This window comes from Centruroides sculpturatus, unplaced genomic scaffold, assembly GCF_000671375.1.
Source record: "Centruroides sculpturatus isolate CEXI.00-Female unplaced genomic scaffold, Cexi_2.0 scaffold521, whole genome shotgun sequence".
In the NCBI taxonomy this organism is placed as follows: Eukaryota; Metazoa; Arthropoda; class Arachnida; order Scorpiones; family Buthidae; genus Centruroides; species Centruroides sculpturatus.
Window position 1 is genome coordinate 226,918 of NW_019384833.1, and position 21,668 is coordinate 248,585.

General features: G+C 30.7%; 2 protein-coding genes across 3 annotated transcripts in view; both read left to right on the forward strand.

Annotated features, from left to right (window-relative positions):
- The first annotated feature begins 1,921 nt into the window (after positions 1 to 1,921).
- Positions 1,922 to 3,397, forward strand: LOC111630154 (chloride channel CLIC-like protein 1). The gene has a single exon (XM_023374206.1). It carries the CDS (start codon positions 1,922 to 1,924, stop codon positions 3,395 to 3,397), a length of 1,476 nt encoding a protein of 491 aa, XP_023229974.1.
- Positions 3,398 to 5,899: 2,502 nt separating this feature from the next.
- LOC111630167 (28S ribosomal protein S10, mitochondrial-like) overlaps positions 5,900 to 21,668 on the forward strand; it is a 50,114-nt gene continuing 34,345 nt past the window's right edge. The window contains exons 1-6 of one of the 2 annotated variants that reach the window (XM_023374222.1): positions 5,900 to 6,038; positions 7,358 to 7,384; positions 7,464 to 7,603; positions 11,529 to 11,637; positions 15,153 to 15,242; positions 19,478 to 19,571. In XM_023374222.1, the coding sequence (XP_023229990.1) occupies positions 5,979 to 6,038; positions 7,358 to 7,384; positions 7,464 to 7,603; positions 11,529 to 11,637; positions 15,153 to 15,242; positions 19,478 to 19,571 (520 nt within the window). In that variant the 5' untranslated portion in view covers positions 5,900 to 5,978. Of the gene's footprint in view, positions 6,039 to 7,357; positions 7,385 to 7,463; positions 7,604 to 11,528; positions 11,638 to 15,152; positions 15,243 to 19,477; positions 19,572 to 21,668 lie in introns of those variants that run through there. The other variant, XM_023374219.1, reaches the window with a different exon arrangement.

A 21,668-nucleotide genomic window follows, 5' to 3' on the forward strand; every position in this document is an offset into this window, starting at 1 on the left:
GAACCATTGGTCTATGCTCTTACATATCTCCAAAATTCATGATTAAGCAATGTATTACATGTTTAAATTCTTGTAGGTTATAAATCTGATCTATGGTTGATTTATTTTTACCGAAAACTATAGTTTTTTTTAAATACAAAATAATTGGTCTACTAGTAACTGAATGGATAGAACCACAACCATTGGTCACAGGTTTATACCTGATCAATTGGCTGGCTGTGTGGCATTTTCTAGCTATTGTTCATACATCCAACACCTAAATAATGTTTCTCAGTCCTCCTACCAGGTTGATATTCCAATCTTTATTTTAGTGATTACCAATAGTGATGCAGAACAATGTTGTACCACAAACCATTCTAAATATTTTTATTTGTTGCACATACAAAAGGAAATGTTGCAAAACAATGTGACATGAGATAAAATTAAAGCCACAAATTAATTTCTAATTATGGAACTTTCACTAATAAAAAATAGAGTATTACTAAAAACTCATTGATTGACCTGTTGGCCACTTCACTAATATTGTAATAATAATGTATGTTGCAACCTTTGTGATTGTTTAAAATAATAATATGTCCACTATTTCTATAAAAATTTATTTTATGGCTTGCATAGAATGTGATATCATATGATCTCAAATGTCTAAATAGGCATAAAAGCTAATAATTGCGAAATTATCAAGAGTGTTCATTTGGCTAAAAGTAACACAAGTTATACAGTCAAGCTCCCAATTATCCAGGAAAAAAATCATCCAGTTCCATTTAAATCCTGTACACAATAAACTTGAAATTTGAAGCATTTAAGTATATTTTTAATAAATTAAAATATGATTTTCATACTAATTTTGAAACAAGATATTTTCTTAAAAAAATAAATAAATAACTGCAACGCTCCATTTGTAAATTTATATTGGAACACTACTATTAGTAGCGCCTTATGTGATACTTCAATGAGTGGCAAGAGTCGCTCAATAGTGGATCAAACAATCTTCAGAGGGAGTGCCGAAAGGAAATAATAGGTCTTACAAAAGTTTTACTACTAGAGATACTCGGGAAACATCATCGGAAGGTGTACAGCTGCGCTTTAGAAATCCCAAACCTCGCCTAGATTCATTTCTTATCTTTACTCTTCGGAACACCATTTCTTTTCTGGCCAATAACCTATAAAGCGAATAAGTCATACAGCAATTTGTGACTCTCCATAGGCGGTCCACAAATTGCCGAAATCGATAACACCATTGAATGCCGGTCGTAGAGTCGCGACTCGCTATTGGGCTATTAACAATGGACTGTTTACAGTTTTATTCATGTTTCTAATACATAATTAGAGGCCAGTTTCCTATAAAATTATCTCGTAAGTCCTCACATCCCCTTAACAGGAGAGATTTCCCATCTGTTGTATGGCTTTAGCCCATAAATCCAATTCATCCATAGACATTTTTGTCATCCCGGTTAATGCGATCCCAAATAATTGAGGGTGCTATATTTGGAAATCAGAAAACAATGGTATATTCAGAGATGAATTTTGTTATATATCATTCAGTGCATGTTTCGCTATCTTTCTTTTGTAATTTATCATGCGTGTTTTAATGGAAGAACAGACAATCCATTGTTTATCGGTATAAAAACTTTTTTAAACTAGTGTTATTTACTAAAACGAAATATTTGTCAAAATTATTACTTTTTTTAAAATATTATTTATTAATATAAAAGAAATTTTTATATTTGTTTAAAATTTAATTATAATTATAATAAATTTTTCTTCCCTAAAAATGAAAGTTGGCAGCACTGAATATAGAGTAATCTGGTGATCACGTTGGTTTTGATTGATGCACGATACGAGTTTCGAGTGAAAAGTAACTTGCTTCGTCGTAATTTATTCAGTTTAACAGATATTTCTTCTTCAGTTTATGTATTACACAATGAATTCGAAAACATTATCCTTTATTTTACTCATTTTGTCAATTGACATCTGTCGCATGAGCTGTTCTAGTAAACATTGCAATAAATATTTCGAAAATTGTGAAGAAAACAAAGAAGATCTTGTTGATCCTTATGCCATGTTTGACCCAGAAATCGATGTTAACGAGAAGAAATCGGAAGAAAATAAGCAGGAAAAGGCTAAGGTTTTGATGAAGCAAATTTCTGCTGATTCAAATGATTCACAGTGTAGTTGTAAAGAATTAGCTAATTGCCAGAAATATGGGAGCAGCAAACAAACAGTTATTTCACAGAATGAGTTTCTATATCTGAAGCGAAGTGTTAAGAAATTGGCCAGTAAGTTTCTGTCGTTAGGTGGTGAAGTGTCGGGTTCCATACATGTGGATTTAACCATTAAAAATAGTGATATAACTACCATGAAATTATTTATCAAAAACCCTTCCAATAAAATCCAGGATCTAGACAATGTCTTGTCTGAAATGATAAATGGTGCTGTCGTATTTAAACCAGAAGAATATCAGTCTACAAACAATGTTTACGTTTATTTGCAGTACGTCGGTGCAGTAGTAGTTATTGTAGTGTGTTCAGTTATCTGGTTTATCAAGCCTCGCTTAACGTTGAGAAGCGTTATTTCTACTGTTTCGGTATTTGTTATTCTTCTTGATATAATATGGAATTGGATATATTTAGTGAAGAAAGAGTATTCTGATTTGTATTCAGAAATGGATAAAAAGAGCTTGCCCGATTCTTGTCATCCCGAAAAGTTAACATGGGGAAGTTACCTTAGTTTATGGTTTTCTAATGATTATTCTTTCAGTGTTCAGTGTAAAAAGTATTACGAAAGTATTCATGTGTCGCCAGAGTTAAAGGTATCACCGATGAAGGCTGTGACGGAAACATTTAAGCATATAGTATTATATCCACTACAGTTTTTGGGAGAATATATTGGATTATTCTATCAAAGATTATTCAGTCAGTTATCATGGTTTTTAATGGTACCTGTGAGCATTATCATTACGTTACTTATGTTCTTGTTGTTAATAATGTTGTTTGGATATCGGATACGCTTTCCATTTTTTCTCGGAGGATTAGAACCGGCGTCTGATTCGAGGCGCACGAGGGAGTCAGATAATAATGAAAAGCATTTGATGTTGGAAATTTTAAAAGGTAAATATCATCTGATAAAATCAGATTCTATCAAATCTATATCAATACAGTCAACAAGTGAATCTGAGAATGAACATCAGAGATTATGTGATTCAGAAAGAAGCACAGTAACAATTACAGAGTTGGAAGAAGAACCTTCGCTTTCCATTTCTAAGAGGAATGTGTTACCTAAAGGTTTGACAAGTAAAAGCATTTGTGAACATAAAGGATTATGTGAGAAATCTGAAGAAGATTCAAGGAAATTTATAGAAGATGAATTAGAAAATGAAGCATCTGAAAATAAAAACTAATTTAAAATTAATTAAATTAGTCATTTATGCATTTTGGAGTCTCTTGAACAAAGATTTTATGATAGTTTATCTGTTTTGAAAATTTTTGAGTGTTTTATGGATCTGTTTATTAAACAAATATGAAAGCAGTCTTATGCATCTATTAGCAAATTAATTTGAATCTTGTACAAGAACTAGAAAGGTTGAAATTACAGTCATTTGACAAAAAGTTTTTATATATTTGTAAAATGGAAAATTTAAATATATACTTTTTTACTAGATATAAAAATATAGATAAAACATAATTGCAGATAACAAAACTTTTATATTTACTAGAAAAATTATATTAATAGCTTTTATATGAGACAGATTGAGTAAAATAATGAGATTAATTCAAGTTTTAACAGCTATTGTATTAAAATGTATAAAAATTAAAAGATAAAGCTTCTTCAAAATTTAAAATATAAAAAGAATTGAAATTAAGCATGGTTTAATGCAGAAATATGAAATAATTGGAGGCACATAGTCAAATCTGATGAAACATAACTTGAGGAATCAGAGTACATTTCAGTATGCATCAATAAGTAAGTGCCCATCAGTGAATTGTATTGTTCTAAAGTATGCTCTGATATTCACTGACAAGTTCATTGCTACAGCAACTGATGCACATTGTACTTGTCAAGCTGGATATGGTAACCTCAAGTGAAGCAATATGGCCTTCTTCATAGACATAGTATTATTAACACCAGTTTTGCTACTTGTGTTAAATAAAACGATTTTGACAAAATAAGCCTGCAAATGCCAGTTTAGTGTTGTTTTCTTCTGTCTTGTTCAGTTGTCAGATATTCTGGTAAAAGCTTTTTAAACCATTTGCCAGTGCATTGGTTGTGGATGAAACTGATATATACCAGAATGTACCCAGAGTCATTACACTGAGCTTCTCTCACAGAAATAAAATAGCAAATTTTTTAATTTTCTGGCATTCCCTTCTATATCTTAAGTTAAACTTCTATAGATAAAAATAAATTTTTAAAATATTAAATGTAATTTAGGCCCTACTTGATTTAAACAATGATTTATATGTACTTAGAGATAGTTACATTCTATTTATTTTTTAAACTCTAGTCTTTTGCTTTACATCTCAATTTGTAATATATTTTATAGTCAAAATAACATATTTTTAATATATTGAAGTTTATTCTTGTTTAATTTGTTGAACATTTCATTTCGTACATATGTTGCATTAAATATTAATTGTATAGAATTCCATGTAAATATTTTTTGTATTGTAGAAATTATTTTGTTTAAACAAAAATAAAAGAATTATATATATTTCAAAATAATTTGTTTTTAATGTAAATTAAATATTATAATTTAAGCATTGCTAGATGTAGTTTATGGATTATTAAAATTTGAAAGTGTAATCAATCAAAGATCAATAATTTTAATGCAATTGATTAATAAATTCTGCACAAATTCGGAATGAACCTCACATGATAAATAAAATTAAATGGGTAAGGTAAATGTGAGAACCCATTTCTGATCTCTCTTACTTAAATTGGACAAAACTGCCCTTCCGTAAAGACTTAATGCACTGGTGCCTCATTAATTTATGAATAACAAAAAGTTATTTTCATTAATCTTGAGTCAATGAAAGTTTCCATGCAAGAGATGATGTCACAATACACTTTACATTAATTCATTTTTGTGTGTGTGTGTTACTTGCAGAAATCTTGGGCAGGCAGTCTGTTCTTTTACCCTGCAGTCACCCGGATCAAATGTCTACCATTCGAATATATCTATCAGAAAATTAAGATAATTTAGCCAAATATATCATACATTAAATTAACTTCATATTGCATTCTGACAGGATCTGACAGTAGGTACCATCAAGAACTTGTCCGAGGCATGCAATAACACAAAAAAGTTAACTTGCTAATGTCTGATATAAATTGCAAGATGATAAATAAAATCCTATTATGAGATTGTTATTTTTCATTTGTCAGTCATTTTCAAGCCACCTAAATTTAGCTTTGCACTGTGTTAATTTGATTTGTACTTTAAAAAGCTGTTTTTTTTTTTTTTAACCCATAAAGGGCTTGCTAAAAGAGGCCCTTTTAGCAAGCCCATTATGGGTTCGGCCGGGCCCGAAATGGGGCGGCCGGGTGCAAAAAGACGGAGCCGATATATCCAGTCGGATCACCCCCCGAAAAATTCCTGGGAATTTTTCGACCCGTCCGGATTCGATTTCGGATCCACAGGGCGGTAGCCTGTCACCTTAACTGCTCGACTATCCGGCCAAAAAAAAAAAATCAGTTTAATTAATGACTGATACAATTCAAGTTTAAGCGCTGTAATATATATTTAATTTGAAAAAAAAATATAATAAATAAAAAACAAAATGATCATGTTTTAAAATTATTTTAAAATATTTTATATAAGATAATACAAATTAAAAATCACACATGAAGTAAAGAACTGTTTAAAAAGTTTTAATTATAATTTTATTATTTCTTAGCACCAGGAGGATTATGTCGTAAAGAAGATGGCGGCTTCCGTCTTTTAAATTGTTTCGTGTAAGGTAATGTAAGTGAAATTGGAAATGAATTCTTCAATTCTTCGTACTTTCTTTACGAATAAAAGTAATTGGATTCGCATTTTGGTATGTTTTTTAATGAGAAAATAATAATGTAGGAATCATGTAGTTTTAAGTTAGTTTATTTATTTATTTATTTCTTTTATAAAAAGACGTAGTATGCACGTGGATAAGATGTTGCTCCTATGGACAGAGGGGTTTGCCACTCCTGAGAATTTTAGGTTCAAGTACGAGCAAAAAAGGGTAAAACTGTAGTTCTGAATGAGGATTTTGGACCCCAAATTTTAGACTCTAGAAGAACAAGAAGTCAAAGGAACCAGATATTTAATTGTGACCCTTGTTAATATATTTGCCTCCAAAGTGATTTGGCTGCTTGTTAATTAAATATTCATTGGGTTCAAGGAGCACACAATGTGACTCCAATCATGCCCAAAAAAATACTGGGTGCAACAGCATTTCTCATGTTTTCAGCTTTTAGCTGTCTTTAGAAGAGTGGAAAACAGTTGATTTTCAGCATTGTCTTGAGAAATAGTTTGAGATTTTTTCCCTTTTAAATTTTATCCTATTTTTGATTGTCTTCAAAAAAATGGGATTCCTTTGACTTTTTTACTCATACAGGCATGGTCTACAGCTGTGATAAAATCCCTATTGAGCTGCATTTGTACCAAACAGTTGACCTTAGTATGCAACAGTTTCTCTGTTCTGAACCAGACCAATCTTTTATTCATATGGAGCTTCTAGCCACTCGGTCGTGTCCTCTCGATTGGGAAACGTAACTTATCAGATTTAAGTCTGGTTCACAATATTACAGATTTTACTACAGCAAGTGATAATAACATGACATACATGTCTTGAATGTAGTATCATTTCAGAATAGAAAGACTGGTTTGATTTTTGCTACAACAGCAAGCAAGAAGTTGAGCACAGTGGAAGATCCAGAAGAACTTAATGGGGGCCTAATTCAAAAATATTTAAATAATTATAAGTACTTTTTATTAACATATGCAACGCAGTTATATTGCAGATGGTCCAATAAACTTTATTTACTATCATAAATGTTTTTAAAAAGTTTGAACAAACAAATTTTAATTTGATTTTTTTCGGGCAATGAGGAGGATCCCTGTGGATTCACCCTTGTTTGAGTGTGTACAAACAAACATTTAAAAACTTACTCTTTTCCTTAGTAACATTCGAATTGTCAATGTTAATCAATTAAAATAGTATATTGTATATAACTTATTTATTTTGTATCTGCTCAGTCTACTATATTCTGTTACTATACAAACTACACTATAAGCTATTCTAAAGTACTGTATACTGTATATTATAATTTATAAACTAGACAAAAAACGGGAGATTAATTTGAATAAATTTGATTTTTTTAGCCCTATTCAATAAGTGCGAATGAAAAGGTATGCATTAGAAATTCTAAATTTATACACTTTTTAATCATTTTGAGCTATATTGATCTCATTTTTTTTAAATGTAAAGCCAAAATATGAGCAGAAACCTGATACATTATACAAGACTGTAGAAGTTGAAGTTAGAGGTCACGAACCGGCCGTACTTAACAGTTACCAATGGTTTGCTACTTTTGCTGCTAATGAACTTGGAATAAAAATTGGGAGAGTGTAAGTAATTATGTTTAATATTATAGTTTACTTATTGTAATTAAACAGTTTATTTATTGTTATAATGAATTTATCTAAGGTAGCAGTTTACGACTGATTTTAATTGCAAAATCTTTTTCATTAATAAATTTTGGAACACTGACAACTTTTATTGATTAAAGGTAAAACAACAAATAAAAAATAATTTATTGAACGTAGAAAAAACCAGAAACTAGTAGATTATTAATGGAAAAAACTCAAACTTTTAGTTAATGCAAATAATTAAATTTTCTTTTGAATAATTTCTGGAAACTTGGTTTAATTGTGGACAGTTGAATTTTGATAAAAATTGCAGCATCCAGCTTATTGCAATTGTAGAGTGAAAATCTGCTTTTACACAAATATTTGATAACAAACAATGAATTGCCTTTTTGAAATAAATTTGAATTTTCTTCTTTTAAGTTATACTAAAACTTGCCAAATGAAACTTTATTAAATTTGATGTTTACTTAACTGTTTGACGTCAGATCAATGTGATTTTCATATTCTGAATTAAATAGATTCTCTGATTTTTCTTTCAGATTGAAAGGGTTGAAAATCCAATAGTTAATGTCATCGTTTAGTACAGGAAAGCATTTCTTTAATGTCACGGTTATCGTTTTCAGATGAGAAATAATTTGTTTTTGAATTTCCTTGACAATTTTACAGTTTGGTTCCTGTAAAAAGTCATTTAAAGTTGGAAATGGTTCCACATTTTTTTTACAGTCATGATCCAATATTGTAACTTTCAAAATAGTAGTCAGAATATCTTTTGCGTTAAAAATATTTACATTTTTTCCTTTAAGGGAAAGAGAAGCATCATTCAATTTTGTAAATATATCCACCAGATAAGCAATTTGACTCAACTATAACACATTCAACACAGAATTACAAAATTAGAACAAAATCAGATAAAATAAAATAATAATACAGTTAACCCCTCTGTAATGCAGGTTCATATAATGCGGATTCATATATCACGGTGAAAAAATTTCAATTGTACTCGTATAAAGACGCTAAAAGAGACTCGTAAAATGCGGTAAAACGTCATTGCCGACTTGTGTTGCAACAGGATTGATTGAATCTGGACTAATAGTGGATGGGCAGTCGAACTACTTACATGCTACAGAGAGTTTAGGTGGGTAAGTTGAGTTTACTATCGACTGTACAGTATATAAATTAGGTACTGTAAGTCTAATACAGTACTGTAATATTATACATTTCTTGTGAAAAAGACATTTCTTACTCAATGGCCATAAAAATTATTTCTATTAATGATGTCTCCAAAGTTCAATGAATTTTTTGCAGAAAAATAACTTATTAGAAAACGCGTCCGCCGTTTGGTGCGCTGCTCCGCGACGAAAACAAGCTTAAGCAATGGCGTTGTCGAATGGTGCACACTCCGTAAGTAATCCTACAATTTTTTGTTTATAGCATAGTTTATACGGATTATTCCCAAAAAATTATGTGTTTTGGAAGTGTTGAGTCAAATTAGTCTAGAATCGATTAATTTTATGGAAGAAAACCTTTCAAACAGCCGTAGTCTGTAAACTGCATACGTGCCAGGCTGTGATTGGCTCATGTATTTGATTCCTACAATGCGAAATTCTTATAAAGTGGAATGTATCTACCGCGTTATAGTGGGGTAGACTGTAATAATAGTATTATTATAACATATTTCTTACCTATAAAAGACAAATTATTAGTAACAATGTCTGACATTCTCCCAAACTTCATTAACAGTTGAACCAATTTAAAGTGGAGGAATCGTGCTCCCCGAGACAAAAGTTTAATTAATAGATTTTCTTAAAAAACAAAATGACTTAAATTAGAAACAAGGATCAGAAAGAACTTTATGAAAAGAAAAGAGAGATGGAAAGAACAGTATAACCAAAAAGTGTTTCTTCTAGCAATTTAAAATGCCTGTAGTTAGATATATTGAGTATTTAAAATCTTTTTTTTCACACAAAGACCACTTCTCTGGAATAATTATTCAGAAAATATAATGAATTACATTTTGCATATAGAAAAAAAGGCAAAATAAGCAATATATCCTGATTACATAATGAGTTATCAAAAGAGTAACATCCAGTTCTTTATACCAACTATTATATATACATTAATTTATTAATATTTTTCCATTAATACCACAAAAACTTATCAAAAATGTTAGCAAGGAGGAGAGATCAGTTTATCAGTTCTACATTTCTACTTATAAAATTAATACCATATTCTTTACATGTACTAATGAAAGAATGACTCCATTCTATACAATTCTTGCCAAGTAAAAACTTCAGACTTACCTTATTTAAATGAGAATCATCAGGGTTAGAAGTTCCAATAAACGAATTCTCTAATCTAAAAATTAAAAATCTTATAAGAGTCATAGAACATTCCATCATAAGACTTGGTGTGCAATGAGGTGAACAATATAAGTTTTTAATAAATTCAATCTGTATACCATTATCATCTATATAAATAAAAATGTAAATGTTTGTTTGTTCAAAATCTTAAATCTCCAAAAGTTCTTCACCGATTGCTTTGAAATTTTGACACAAAATTTTGCATTTGAATATGAGCGTGTTTTTATATTATATAGATGTCGAAATTCCTCCATGGGGAGAGGGACAAAATTATGGCTTACCATGAAGAACTGATCTTCCATTATTTTATTTTAGATGCGGTGTTTTGTGTTTTTGATTGCGTTTTAATAAGGTACATCAAGAGAATGTACACTAAGAAGGGATTTTTCAAAATTCCCCCCAAGGGAGTGTTATACATTCATAATAGATACATTTTGAGCCACAGCAATGCATGGCTGGGTACAGCTAGTTTATTAAATAAAATCTTAGATTTCTGAAGTGCATAACTAAAAGAGCAAAACCATAGTTTTCAATAAGTAAGTGATCATTTAAGTTTTGTAATCCAGCAGATTTTCCCAATTGAATAATTATATATGTCAATAGTCTAGCATCATCTTATTATACTAATGCATTGGAAATGAACTGTTAGCCAAAAAGATGATTCTTAAATATTTGTGATACAAAGTGACCTGAATATTCGGAATCTTTTAAACCACTATTTATTTACTTTTGAATTTTTACCACCTCTATGGAAAACAACAACCTTAGATTTATTCAAATTTAATTTAAAAACATTTTCATTTAAATAAGAAGTTAAAAAGCCAATAATATTTGAAGCCTAACCACAAAATCAGATAAAATTACAATATTGTCAACATAAACATTTTAATTTGAAAATCACCTATTTCTATACTATCACCTGAGGAGTTAATAACATTAATAAGATTGTTGAAGAAGATACTAAAGAGAATTGCGCTTAAAATACAATCCTACTTAACACCAGACTTAGAAAACATTCCCTAAGACATCTCTATCTCTTACTATAAGCGAAGAATTTTTGTACAAAAAAGCAAGTAAAAACAAACTTATAATTTAAACCATAATGTAAAATTTTTGATCACAACAAGTTCCTACAAACACTATCAAGTGCAGAAGATAAATCAACAAAGAATGCATACACCTTTCTACGCTTCCTTAAAAGTCTTGAATAATTGCAGATAAAAAAAAACAAAAATATCATCTAATATTGAATAACTTGCCTGAAAACCAGCCTGATTCTCATGTCTCCTGATTCCCTTATCATCTAATCATAAAAATCAATTTATTGTAGAGAATAGTGCAGAACAATATTGAAGCAAAAGATGACAACCAAATCATTACACACTTGAGAACTCTTGTGTAATTCCAATATATTGTGTATGTACAAATGGACTAACATTTTTGATCCTTCCATTTCAATATTTAATTACTTATTTGCATAATCCTTGAAAGTTTATTAGATGTATCATTTGAGATGATAATTGCATTCTGTTCTCAATTTTCAGATGGGAACCACCAAAATATATCGAGAAAAGACAATTATTAAAATGTGTTCACATTTATGGTAAACACAGAGTGGCATATGAGATGAGAACATATTTTAGGGTAATAGAGGTAAGTGTATTTTAGATTTTTTTATTGTTGTTGATTTTTCCGTCCGATGGTGGGATTATTATTAACCAAATTGAAGACAAGTCTGCCCAAGAGGGATCACCATTTATTTTGACATACACATTCATGGCGACAGGCCATGAACGTTTTATGTCATAGTCTGGAACGCAAAATAAATGGTGATCCCTCTTGGGCAGACTTGTCTTCAATTTGGTTAATGTATTTTAGATATTTAAATGTTTAATATTACATGTGAATACTAAGATTTTACAGATATTATGACATTTCTTTCACAATTTCTTACCTTAAACTAAATAAAGACCAGTTCTTCTTGCATTGAACTGTAGTAGAGAATATGCCATGTTGACAGAGTAGTTTCGAGTGACATTGAGTCTTCTGGTTTTATGATGGTGTTTTGGCTTTTGTGATGCAATAAAAGTTCACTAGGGCAGCACAGGAAACAGCGTCTGATCATATATCAAATAATTTGTAAAGTCATGGCACGTATGGGATGTTTTGTTTTTAAATATTTTCATAACTTGCTTGACATAAAAATGGCTCTCTTGCCTGATGAAGGGAACATTAAAGTGGCTAAAAAAATTTGTACTTCCATTAAATTTTGTGTACTGGAGTAAGTATGAGTGGTATTCAGTGTTTTAATCAAATGTTCTAGCTTTTGGGTGTGTTTAGATCTCCCACATCAGTTAAAGCAGCTCATATTAGTTTAAAATGATGTGATTTGCATTCAGAATCACCAGAAATATATATGTATTCACTTAATTGTCAAATACACATGGATGTTGGCATTCTATTAAGATTGAAGACAGTCTGTCAAAACACACTTTCTTATTCACTATATTATGAAAATTAGAAGAATATATTCAGTGTGGATAAGACAGTAAGTGTGTACAGATCTTTAATACTTCTAAAGAAATATGATTAAGAAGCTGTGTTATCTTCAATATTGTTAGGATACCAATTATAAAATAACGAACAGGTGCTTCCTTACTTATGAACTTTCAGACTTAAAAACAATTTGACCATACGTCTAAAATTTAAATTTTGTACGGATTCTTTCACTTGTAACCTGCATCAAAATCAGTCGTTGACCAGTAATATATAATAAATTTTTAATAAATAATTATTGTGGGCTTATTTCTATTGTGTATGGCCATTTTTCATTTTTTCGTGAATTTTGAGGTTCTATTTCCACTTGCAGGGTGGTATCAAAGTTAGTAATTTTGGAGTAAATTAACAGAAACTAGTAACGGAAATGATCAATTGGAGCAATGATGTTTTTGCTATACAATTAGTGCTTGAAAAATGCCTACAAAATGTAATTGTAAATTTAGTAGCAGAGATAAATGTAAGAAGTGTGGTTCTATTACCATGGAAATTAAACTGGATGTTATAAAACTAAGCAAATTAGGTGAAAAACTGCATTTGTAACATCCACTACTAAGCAGTAGTGAGTGGATAAACAAGCATAATGTGTGTTTTTAAATATATTACGCTTGTTTCAAACACTAATAATAAGTTATTATTCCATATACAAATGTACTTTATATGTTGGTTTTCGACTTACAAAAATTTTGACTTAAGACAAAACCTTGGAAACCTAACCTATTCGTAAGTAGGAGAGCTCCTGTAAATAGTCAGTTTCTTTTAAGCATACAATTTCTTAGTTACAACAAATCTAATGATCTCTTCAGAGAGAGACTGAAAACAGAAACAAATAGTTGTTTGACAAATATTTTAAATACAATTGCAGCACTTCTTAAAGACAGTCTTTTTATATGGGACATCTCTAATATGTTCCTCACATTAAATCCTTTGTTAGAGAATGAGCTTTTATTTCAATCTTTGTAAGTAAATTGTTGAGGAAGAGCATGGTGCTATGGTGTTTGATTTATTTAAAATTCCTGCTTAATATTTTAATGGTAATTTTTTATTTTCAAGGTCCATAAAGCATGATGGTTTAAGGGCATTTGCATTGTTAGAATTTTCAAGAGTTTATAACATTTCCAGAAATTCTTGTAAAGTATACATTCTATAAATCAATTGACCAGTTGTACTTTCCTTTTTTTATGTTGTTTTCAGAATATGACTTAGCTTTGAATTATCTAAACGTATCCTAAAATAAATTCAAATTAACCCAATTTTTTAAACATTAATTGTGAAATTTAACGGCATGTGATATTAATTATATTACTACAAATCTAATGAAAGTGATCCAATGTAATTTATTTGCAAATTTACCTGTAAAACAAAAGCAACGACCACCAGCATTCTCACTGGTTAATGAGTCTGGTGATTCCATGCTCATATAAATCCTTTAGTTTCTGCTTCAGGAAATTTGACCATCACCGGCACCTCAGCATCTAAGATGTAACTGTTCTGCTTCAATAATTCATCAAACATGTGAAATTCACATTGTGAAAGATCTAGACTTTAAAAGGTGAACCCTGCAATGCAAAGAATAAATTCAAAGACTTGTTTTCAGATGATGTAATCTTTTTGCATGACAATATGAGGCTGCACACTGCCAATGTGATTTGTAACAAGTTTGAGAAATTCAAATGGGAAATTCTACAGTACCTATCTTACAATTTGGATCCTTTAACATGTGACTAACAGGTCTGATTTACCCAATAAATTGAATTAAGTTTAAACTAATTAGATTCAATTGTATAACAAAATGTTTTCCTATTCAGTTTTTATTCATTCACAGAGAACTGTATAATAGCAAAAACCTTTAATAGAGCTTCTTGCATTGAGTTTCTGTAGTAATTTTGGATAATTAGGATCATTGACAGGTAATATAAAAGCATTAGAACTCCAATTAAGCAGATTTTTTGTTATTAACTTAAGAAATTGCTGTTCAGTTCATTATTTACAAAATACTTGCTTGTGAAGGAAGTGCCTTCAAAATAAATCTAATTCAGTTTTTTGAAAATGTAACGAAACTTCGGCATTTTCAGGTGATATTCTCTTCATCAAAAGTCAATGAAAGAATTTCTCTTGCTCATTCCTGATGTGCCACCAGAGTTTTCTTCAAGTTTCTACTCAGAAAGGGAATTAAACCTACAAAAGGAGGTTGAAAAAATTTAACACAATTTTCTCCTCCTGAAGATTTTGATTGTGCATGTTTTTTTTTATACTTAATAAGTGATTTTGACCAGTTAGCTCTTGTGATTGAATCAGACAGTCTAACAATCGGACATCTCTCTATTGTAAAAATCTGAGTTTAAATTCAATCGTATTTGGATAATTTGGCAAGGAACACATATTTCTGCCTTTGCATGCAGTGATAAAGTTACTGTGAGTCTGAAATGGCGTAAAATACTATACAACCCTAATACGCATGGTACCATGTACGCAACCCTAATACGCATGGTACTTTTATGTATTGTTTGATTTAATCCGAGATATAATCAATCGTTAATTGTAGTAGTAGATTATATAAAATAATGTTGCAAAATTTAACTCATTTGAATGATATATTAAAATATTTCTAGTTAAAACATTTGACGGGTTCTACTGCCGATACTTATCTGGAATATATTCAACGAAATCTTCCGGAGGGAGTTGCTATGAAAGTAACTAAGGTAAGAATAATTCATTATGAAAACTTTTATAATTCTGCACTATTTAATTCACCATTGATTTTTAGCTTTAAATGCTTGATGCTTTAAAAGTACTAAGCAGGCTTAAATTTTATTTAATTTAAATTTAAATTGCTGTGTGTGGTATTAATTTTATGGTTAAAGACAAAATTCAGACAAATCATGACTTTTATTTGAAATTAATTTACTTTGGTTATCTTTCTCTCGTATGTATTCTTCAAAATATGAAAAAATTAATGTAATAAATAATTTACTTTTAATTTTTTTTGCTATGTAGGCACTAAGAGGGCCGTTTCCATTGCCTATTGTGGGTTTGGCTAAGCCCACAGTGGGGGTGCCCAGATAGGAAGTAAGCAGGAGTGAATCCTGACAAAAATTTTTGGGCATGCTGAAAGTTATAATAAGAATAATAGACCTATCTCTAGCACTAAACAATAGGCAGAAATGTTATTTGGTGTGGATAAAAAAGTATGGACTATTATAAAGCCCTTTATATCAATACATTAAATATATTATAATGAAAAAGTATTAAAAATTTATGATAATAATTCAAATTTTGTAGGCCCTTGACTCTGGGGCCCAGGGCAATAAGCCCTATTAATTTCTATATAGATCTGCCCCTTTACACAATACATGTATGCTGACTGGGTACTGCAAGCTTTTGATACAATCAGGTCGTGTTAAACGCTTCGAATGATGTCATGCGCGTGTGCTTGTTTCCTGCAGCAAACCTCCACATGAGCAAACAATCAAGTTTCCGCAAGCATGGCACTGACTTAAAATTGCTAGCTGCCAGCTGTCAATGTAAAAGCAAACACAAATGATAAAAGAGTTTACATCCTAATATAATAATAATTATTATATTATAGGATATAATAAATTATTATTAGCATATTTGTTCTCATATAAAAAGTATATTGACAGTCGAAACTTTCTCTTAAGCATGTAGCGCATGCTAAGCAAGCCCAGAGAATTTGCCCCTGGAAGTAAGATATATAATATAACTAGATCAGTCTTCTAACAAACATTCTTGAACCAAGTAACTTAAACCTTATTTTTCAGAACAGCAACTGACGGCTCTATTGCCTTGGCCATTTAGATATGTGTTTAAAATATATTATTTATCAGTCTTTATCATCTTTAATTAGAATAATTGTGAATTAACACTACATTTAACGTTAAGGCTGGCTCCCACTGGTGACAAACTGAAAATACACTGATAACATTCACAGAATGGTTTCAAAGTTATTCTACATTTGTAAGAATGCCACTGCTAAGAAATGAGTCTACCTTGTCTTATCTTTTCCATTGCAATAAAAATCTTTGAGTTAATAATTTTTGTATGTTAATGCAGCTGCTAACATATCACAATAAACAGCTAATGAAGTCAATAGCATTTAATTTTTGCTAGAAGAATTTTATTGCAAGCAGAAAATTGTTATTTTTGATTACTTTTAATTACACTTTATATATTTTTTTAATATCGAATAAGCAGAAGTGGAGGCATCAAAGGAAAATTCAGCAGGTATTGACACAACGTAGGATGTTGTATTAATTGTTTTTACATCTGTGTCCTTACTATTTTACATTTCTGTGCATATATTGTCTACTTGGACCTTGTTTATTAATAGGACTTATTATACTGGTGTAGTTTCTGGTTAGCAAAAAGAAATCATAGTCAAAACGAAATATTTTGTTTTAGCTAAAAAGTTACTCTGCAGTCAGACATTTGTAATGACATTAAAGTTATACTTATGACATCACATACAAGAAACATAAGTCATATGTCCTGTGTTTCCATTTTGCAATAGATAGCGTCACTGCTTTCTCATAGAAATCTCAGTTTTTGTTGTACACTTTTCAGAAGACTTTTTGCTGATTGCATAACCTCCCATGAAATCGGGCCTGCTGAGTCTGCAGACTGCCTCTGGATTTTGGGTTTCTGGGTGATATTTCCAGCATTTCCTGTAAGAGAAATCACAATATTGTATTTAAAACTTTACCTTTATTAAAACTTAAACTTTTTCCACTGCACAATATTTTTCAGACACCCAGTATTTTTGTATGATAGTATTATGCATTATTTCATTAGGTTTTATTTACAGTACAATTTATATTGTTATTACATCTGAACATGATTTCTCAAATGATAAATATATAGTTTGGGAACTTCATGAATCTAAATTATTCCAGCAAATATCAGTTAAAATGATTGTACAATGTTTATAAAAATCTAATTTCTATATTAATCTTGATTTTTTTTTAAATTTTGACATTTTACATTTCTTATTTTTGTTTTATTTCATATATGTTGGTTGTATTGATTTTAACCCTCTATATCATTATAGTCAACTGTAATTTGTATGTTGCATAATATCAGATTGTGTATTCTCTTATATTTTGGATAGGTATTTGTAGCTTTGAATGAGTACTAATTGAATATTTGCTTAAAATTTGGAGATATTCATGTTTTGACTGAGCTTCTTTAATTGGCTGGAAAGTAAATTAGATTCTGTGGTAATTACAAGTAAATTTGACATATAATTTTATGATGTTGTTGTTATGTCTAAGGCTGGTATCAAACGAAATGACTTGGTCACTGACAATATGATGTCACAGGCATACCTTGTATATCTTAAATCAGCAGAATGCCTGATTTTTAGAGATGTGAATAAATTAATTTCTGTGATATTGTATATTTAACCAATTAGAATCTATGAGCTTGCTTTTATTGAGTAACATATGATTCATCTTCTTCAAGTTGTTGGTGAATATGGGTGAATATGGCAGAGATAATTGAATCTGGCAATGATAAACATTTATTAGTTGCAGTTGCAAATGTTTGTGCAGTCAAAGACAAATCTACACACAGAAGACAAACAAATTTGGTTTGAAAATAGATTCAGTGCTGAGAGAAGCGAGGAAGTATGAATACTTTAATGGAAGAACTCCTTGAATATATGCATTGGGAAACTTATCGTTATCTAAATTCATTTTTCTTGATTGTAAGCAGCTTCAGTCATGCTTTTGTTCCTGTCACATGTTTATCTAAAACTCTTTGTGGTAAATTTAACCATGCATTTCTCTGGCATCTTGGCTGCTCTAGAAATCTATCTAGACAGATATCTCTTGTCATTAGCCCTATTATCATTTATGTAGTGCAGATGATTTCTATCATGAGGACATACTGCAGACAAACTATCTTCTCGTGGACATCTCCAGCAACTTTTTCTTGCCAATATTGCATAGTTTGCTACTACCCTAAGGACCACTACAAATTGAAACTGCCATATTATGGTACAATAGATCAATATAGATATAGTTTTGATATTAATAAATACTATTAGCAAGTTAAATGTTTATTTGTTGTTACATATTAGGTATTAGACTATTTTGGTTTTACTGATCAGTTTTGATATTTAACTTCACATTGTTTAGGTTTTCACAAGCAATTTCATATTGCAAACTTTATGATAAATTAGATTTAATAATATAAATGTGTGTTTTTTCTTCTCTTTTCTTTTTTTTTCTTTTTAATGTATCACAAACTTTAATTTTTGTTAAAATTGTTTCAGCCCAACACCATTTTATCCCCATCACCCATCACCACATATCCAAGTCATCCAATTTGTGGAGAAGTTTTTCTATATTTGTTGTAATTTATAAATTTTACTAACCATTAACATTTGTATCAATAATTGGCAATATGGCTAAATGGTTAAGCTGGAGGCATACCACTCTGAGGGTCTTCTTAGTGCCCACAAGGAAAGAGTTATTTGCACTTAATTATTTTGAATTATCAAAAGTTCTTTGTAATATTTGCAATTTACTCATTATTTTTTAAAGTTTTTGGTATGTGGACTATTTAAAACATGCAACATATTTTAAGCTTTCCATCACACATTGAAAGGTTTAGGTTATAAATTTAAAAAAATAATGGTAATTATCATAACACAATTCTTTGCAGAATCAAGTCAAATCACTGATTAGATTTGAAATAATTGAATTTGGCGCTATTAATTTAGAGTCTACTTCAGATCATCATCAAGGACAGGTTTTACATTTCAAGTTTAAAATTTTTGTAATCTCTTTCTAGCTTTTTATTCTGGATTGCTCCAAATATTTATTTATAAATTATATAAATTTTATAATTTATACAAATTAATTTATATCAAGTATTTTTGAACTAATCTTGTCATTGTTCTATTATTTTGCAGCATGCCATTGAAAGAATTCCTGATCATATTAAGCCTCCTGCACAAGAAATATCTACGATGGATGATAATTTGAAAGAAAGAGAACAGTTGTCAAGTAACTAAACTTAAAAATATTAAGTTTGATTTCATGTAGTTATAAAAACAAAATAAATTCACTTTTAAAATTAATTCTTTTTTATTTTTTCCTGAAAAATTTGTGACAAGGAAACTAATATTTTTAACAGAAAAAATTATATTTCTTGAGACTATACATAAAAGATGAGTCAATTTCTTTCGGTCCCTTCACACGCCATTGAGGTAATAGGACAAGTAGCCTACAATAAAAGGTCGACCTCGCCGTGGAATTGTTATTATCTCAACAGCGTGTGAAGTGATCAAAAGAAATTGAAATGTTGGCCCATGCTGACATAATGGCAGCTCTAAGTTGGGTCAGATTGGATGGTGAACTTTGAAGTGATCTTTTGACTGTATCCCACAAATGATCCATAGGATTGAGCTGGCCACGTTAAACTCTGATTGATGTTCCTTAAAACAAATTTGAGACTGATCAAGCATGGTGGCAAGGTGCATTTTCCCTCTGAAAGTGAACATCTCCATCAGTTAACATTACAGCCATAAACAAGTGTACGTGATCGGCAACAGTGTTGAGGTAAGCTGTGCTATTCACAGATGTGTCCACAAATATGAAGGGACCCAGTGTAGTCCAGAAAAACATTCCCCACACCATAATTCCACCACCACCAGCCTGAAGAGTTGTCATTTGTCAGGAGGGGTCCACGAATTTGTGCTGTTTGCACCATATTCTGATCCTGCCATCTGCACGATGAAACAGGAAACAATATTCATTGGACCAGGCAGCTTTTTTCCAGTCCTCAAGTGACCAATTTCGTCATTCCTAGACTCACAAAAAGTACCTTTTTCTATTTTTCTGTGATACCAAAGGCACTCTTGGTGGTCTCCTGCTACCAAAGCCCATCCTTTGCAAAGTCTGTCTTGTTGTGCATTGGGATATGCTTTGCGATGCACCGGCAATGAATTCAGCTGTAATTTATCATGTTGTTGTTGACTATGCATGCTAATTGCCTTTGACCTCTCTCGTTCACCAGACTTTTTTGACCAGAATTGTCCTTATTGCTTGAAGTTTTTTCTCAATTGCCACTCTAAACACCCGAGATACTGTTGGGTGAGAAAATCCTAAGAGAGTCATTGTTCCAGAGATGCTGGCTCCGGCTCTTCTTGCACAGATAATCATTTCTCGTTCAAAGTCACTTAAATCTTTTGTCTTACCCCTTTTGGCATTAACTTCCTTGTATAAGGAATGTCATCCAAAGCTGAGTGTTCCTTATACAGTGGAACCTCTTTTAATGAGCATCATTCCAGAATTGTACTCATAATGCAAAACACTTGTTAAGCGAAACAATTTTTTCCATTGAAATTAATGTAAAATACAATAACGCATTCCACGCTGAAAAAAATACTCAAATATTTTATGTATAACGTTTATTCAAAGAAAATTGTACAATATGCATTGTTAAGGAGTGTGAATCATCATCATCATCATTTTTTCTAGCGTGGAATGAACCAACTTGGAATGAGAATTCGATTTGCAGAAAACAAAAAAATCACAGATAATATGTTTGATAAACACTCCAAACAATATGCCAAATTCTTGGGCTATGTAAAGGCTATAATTAAATATTAGAAACAGCATTACCATGCACCTGTGTTGCTCGGGTGATAGCAAAGATTAAGATTATTAGATTATAGCCGATCTTATCCATTTTCACTGGGTGCAAGAATTAAGTCCTCCATCTTCCAAGGTTAATTAGAGAATTTTTAGATAGGTTTAAAAATATATTCAATTTCTCACAAAAACGCAAGAAAACTGCATCTAAAATAGTACGGTAGAAGTCCATTTTTTCAGGGTAAACCTTAATATTTTCAACCCATCTCGATCTTATATATATGTGAGATTCCAAACTCGTCCACCTTTCCTCTTATATTATGTGGATAAGGTATGTCTTACAGTATGAGTATTTTTCTTAAAAAGAAAGAAACCCAAATTTGTTCATTATTTCCCTTCTTTCTCTGATTTCCTTCTTGATCTTGAAATGATCATCTCCCCTCTCTTGTTGTCTATGGATGGCTTACTGGCAATAACATGTAAAAAGTTCTGGATATAAATTATTAT

Excerpts from the sequence above, each read along its gene's own strand:
- LOC111630154 (XM_023374206.1), top strand. The coding sequence starts at position 1,922 with ATGAATTCGAAAACATTATCCTTTATTTTACTCATTTTGTCAATTGAC.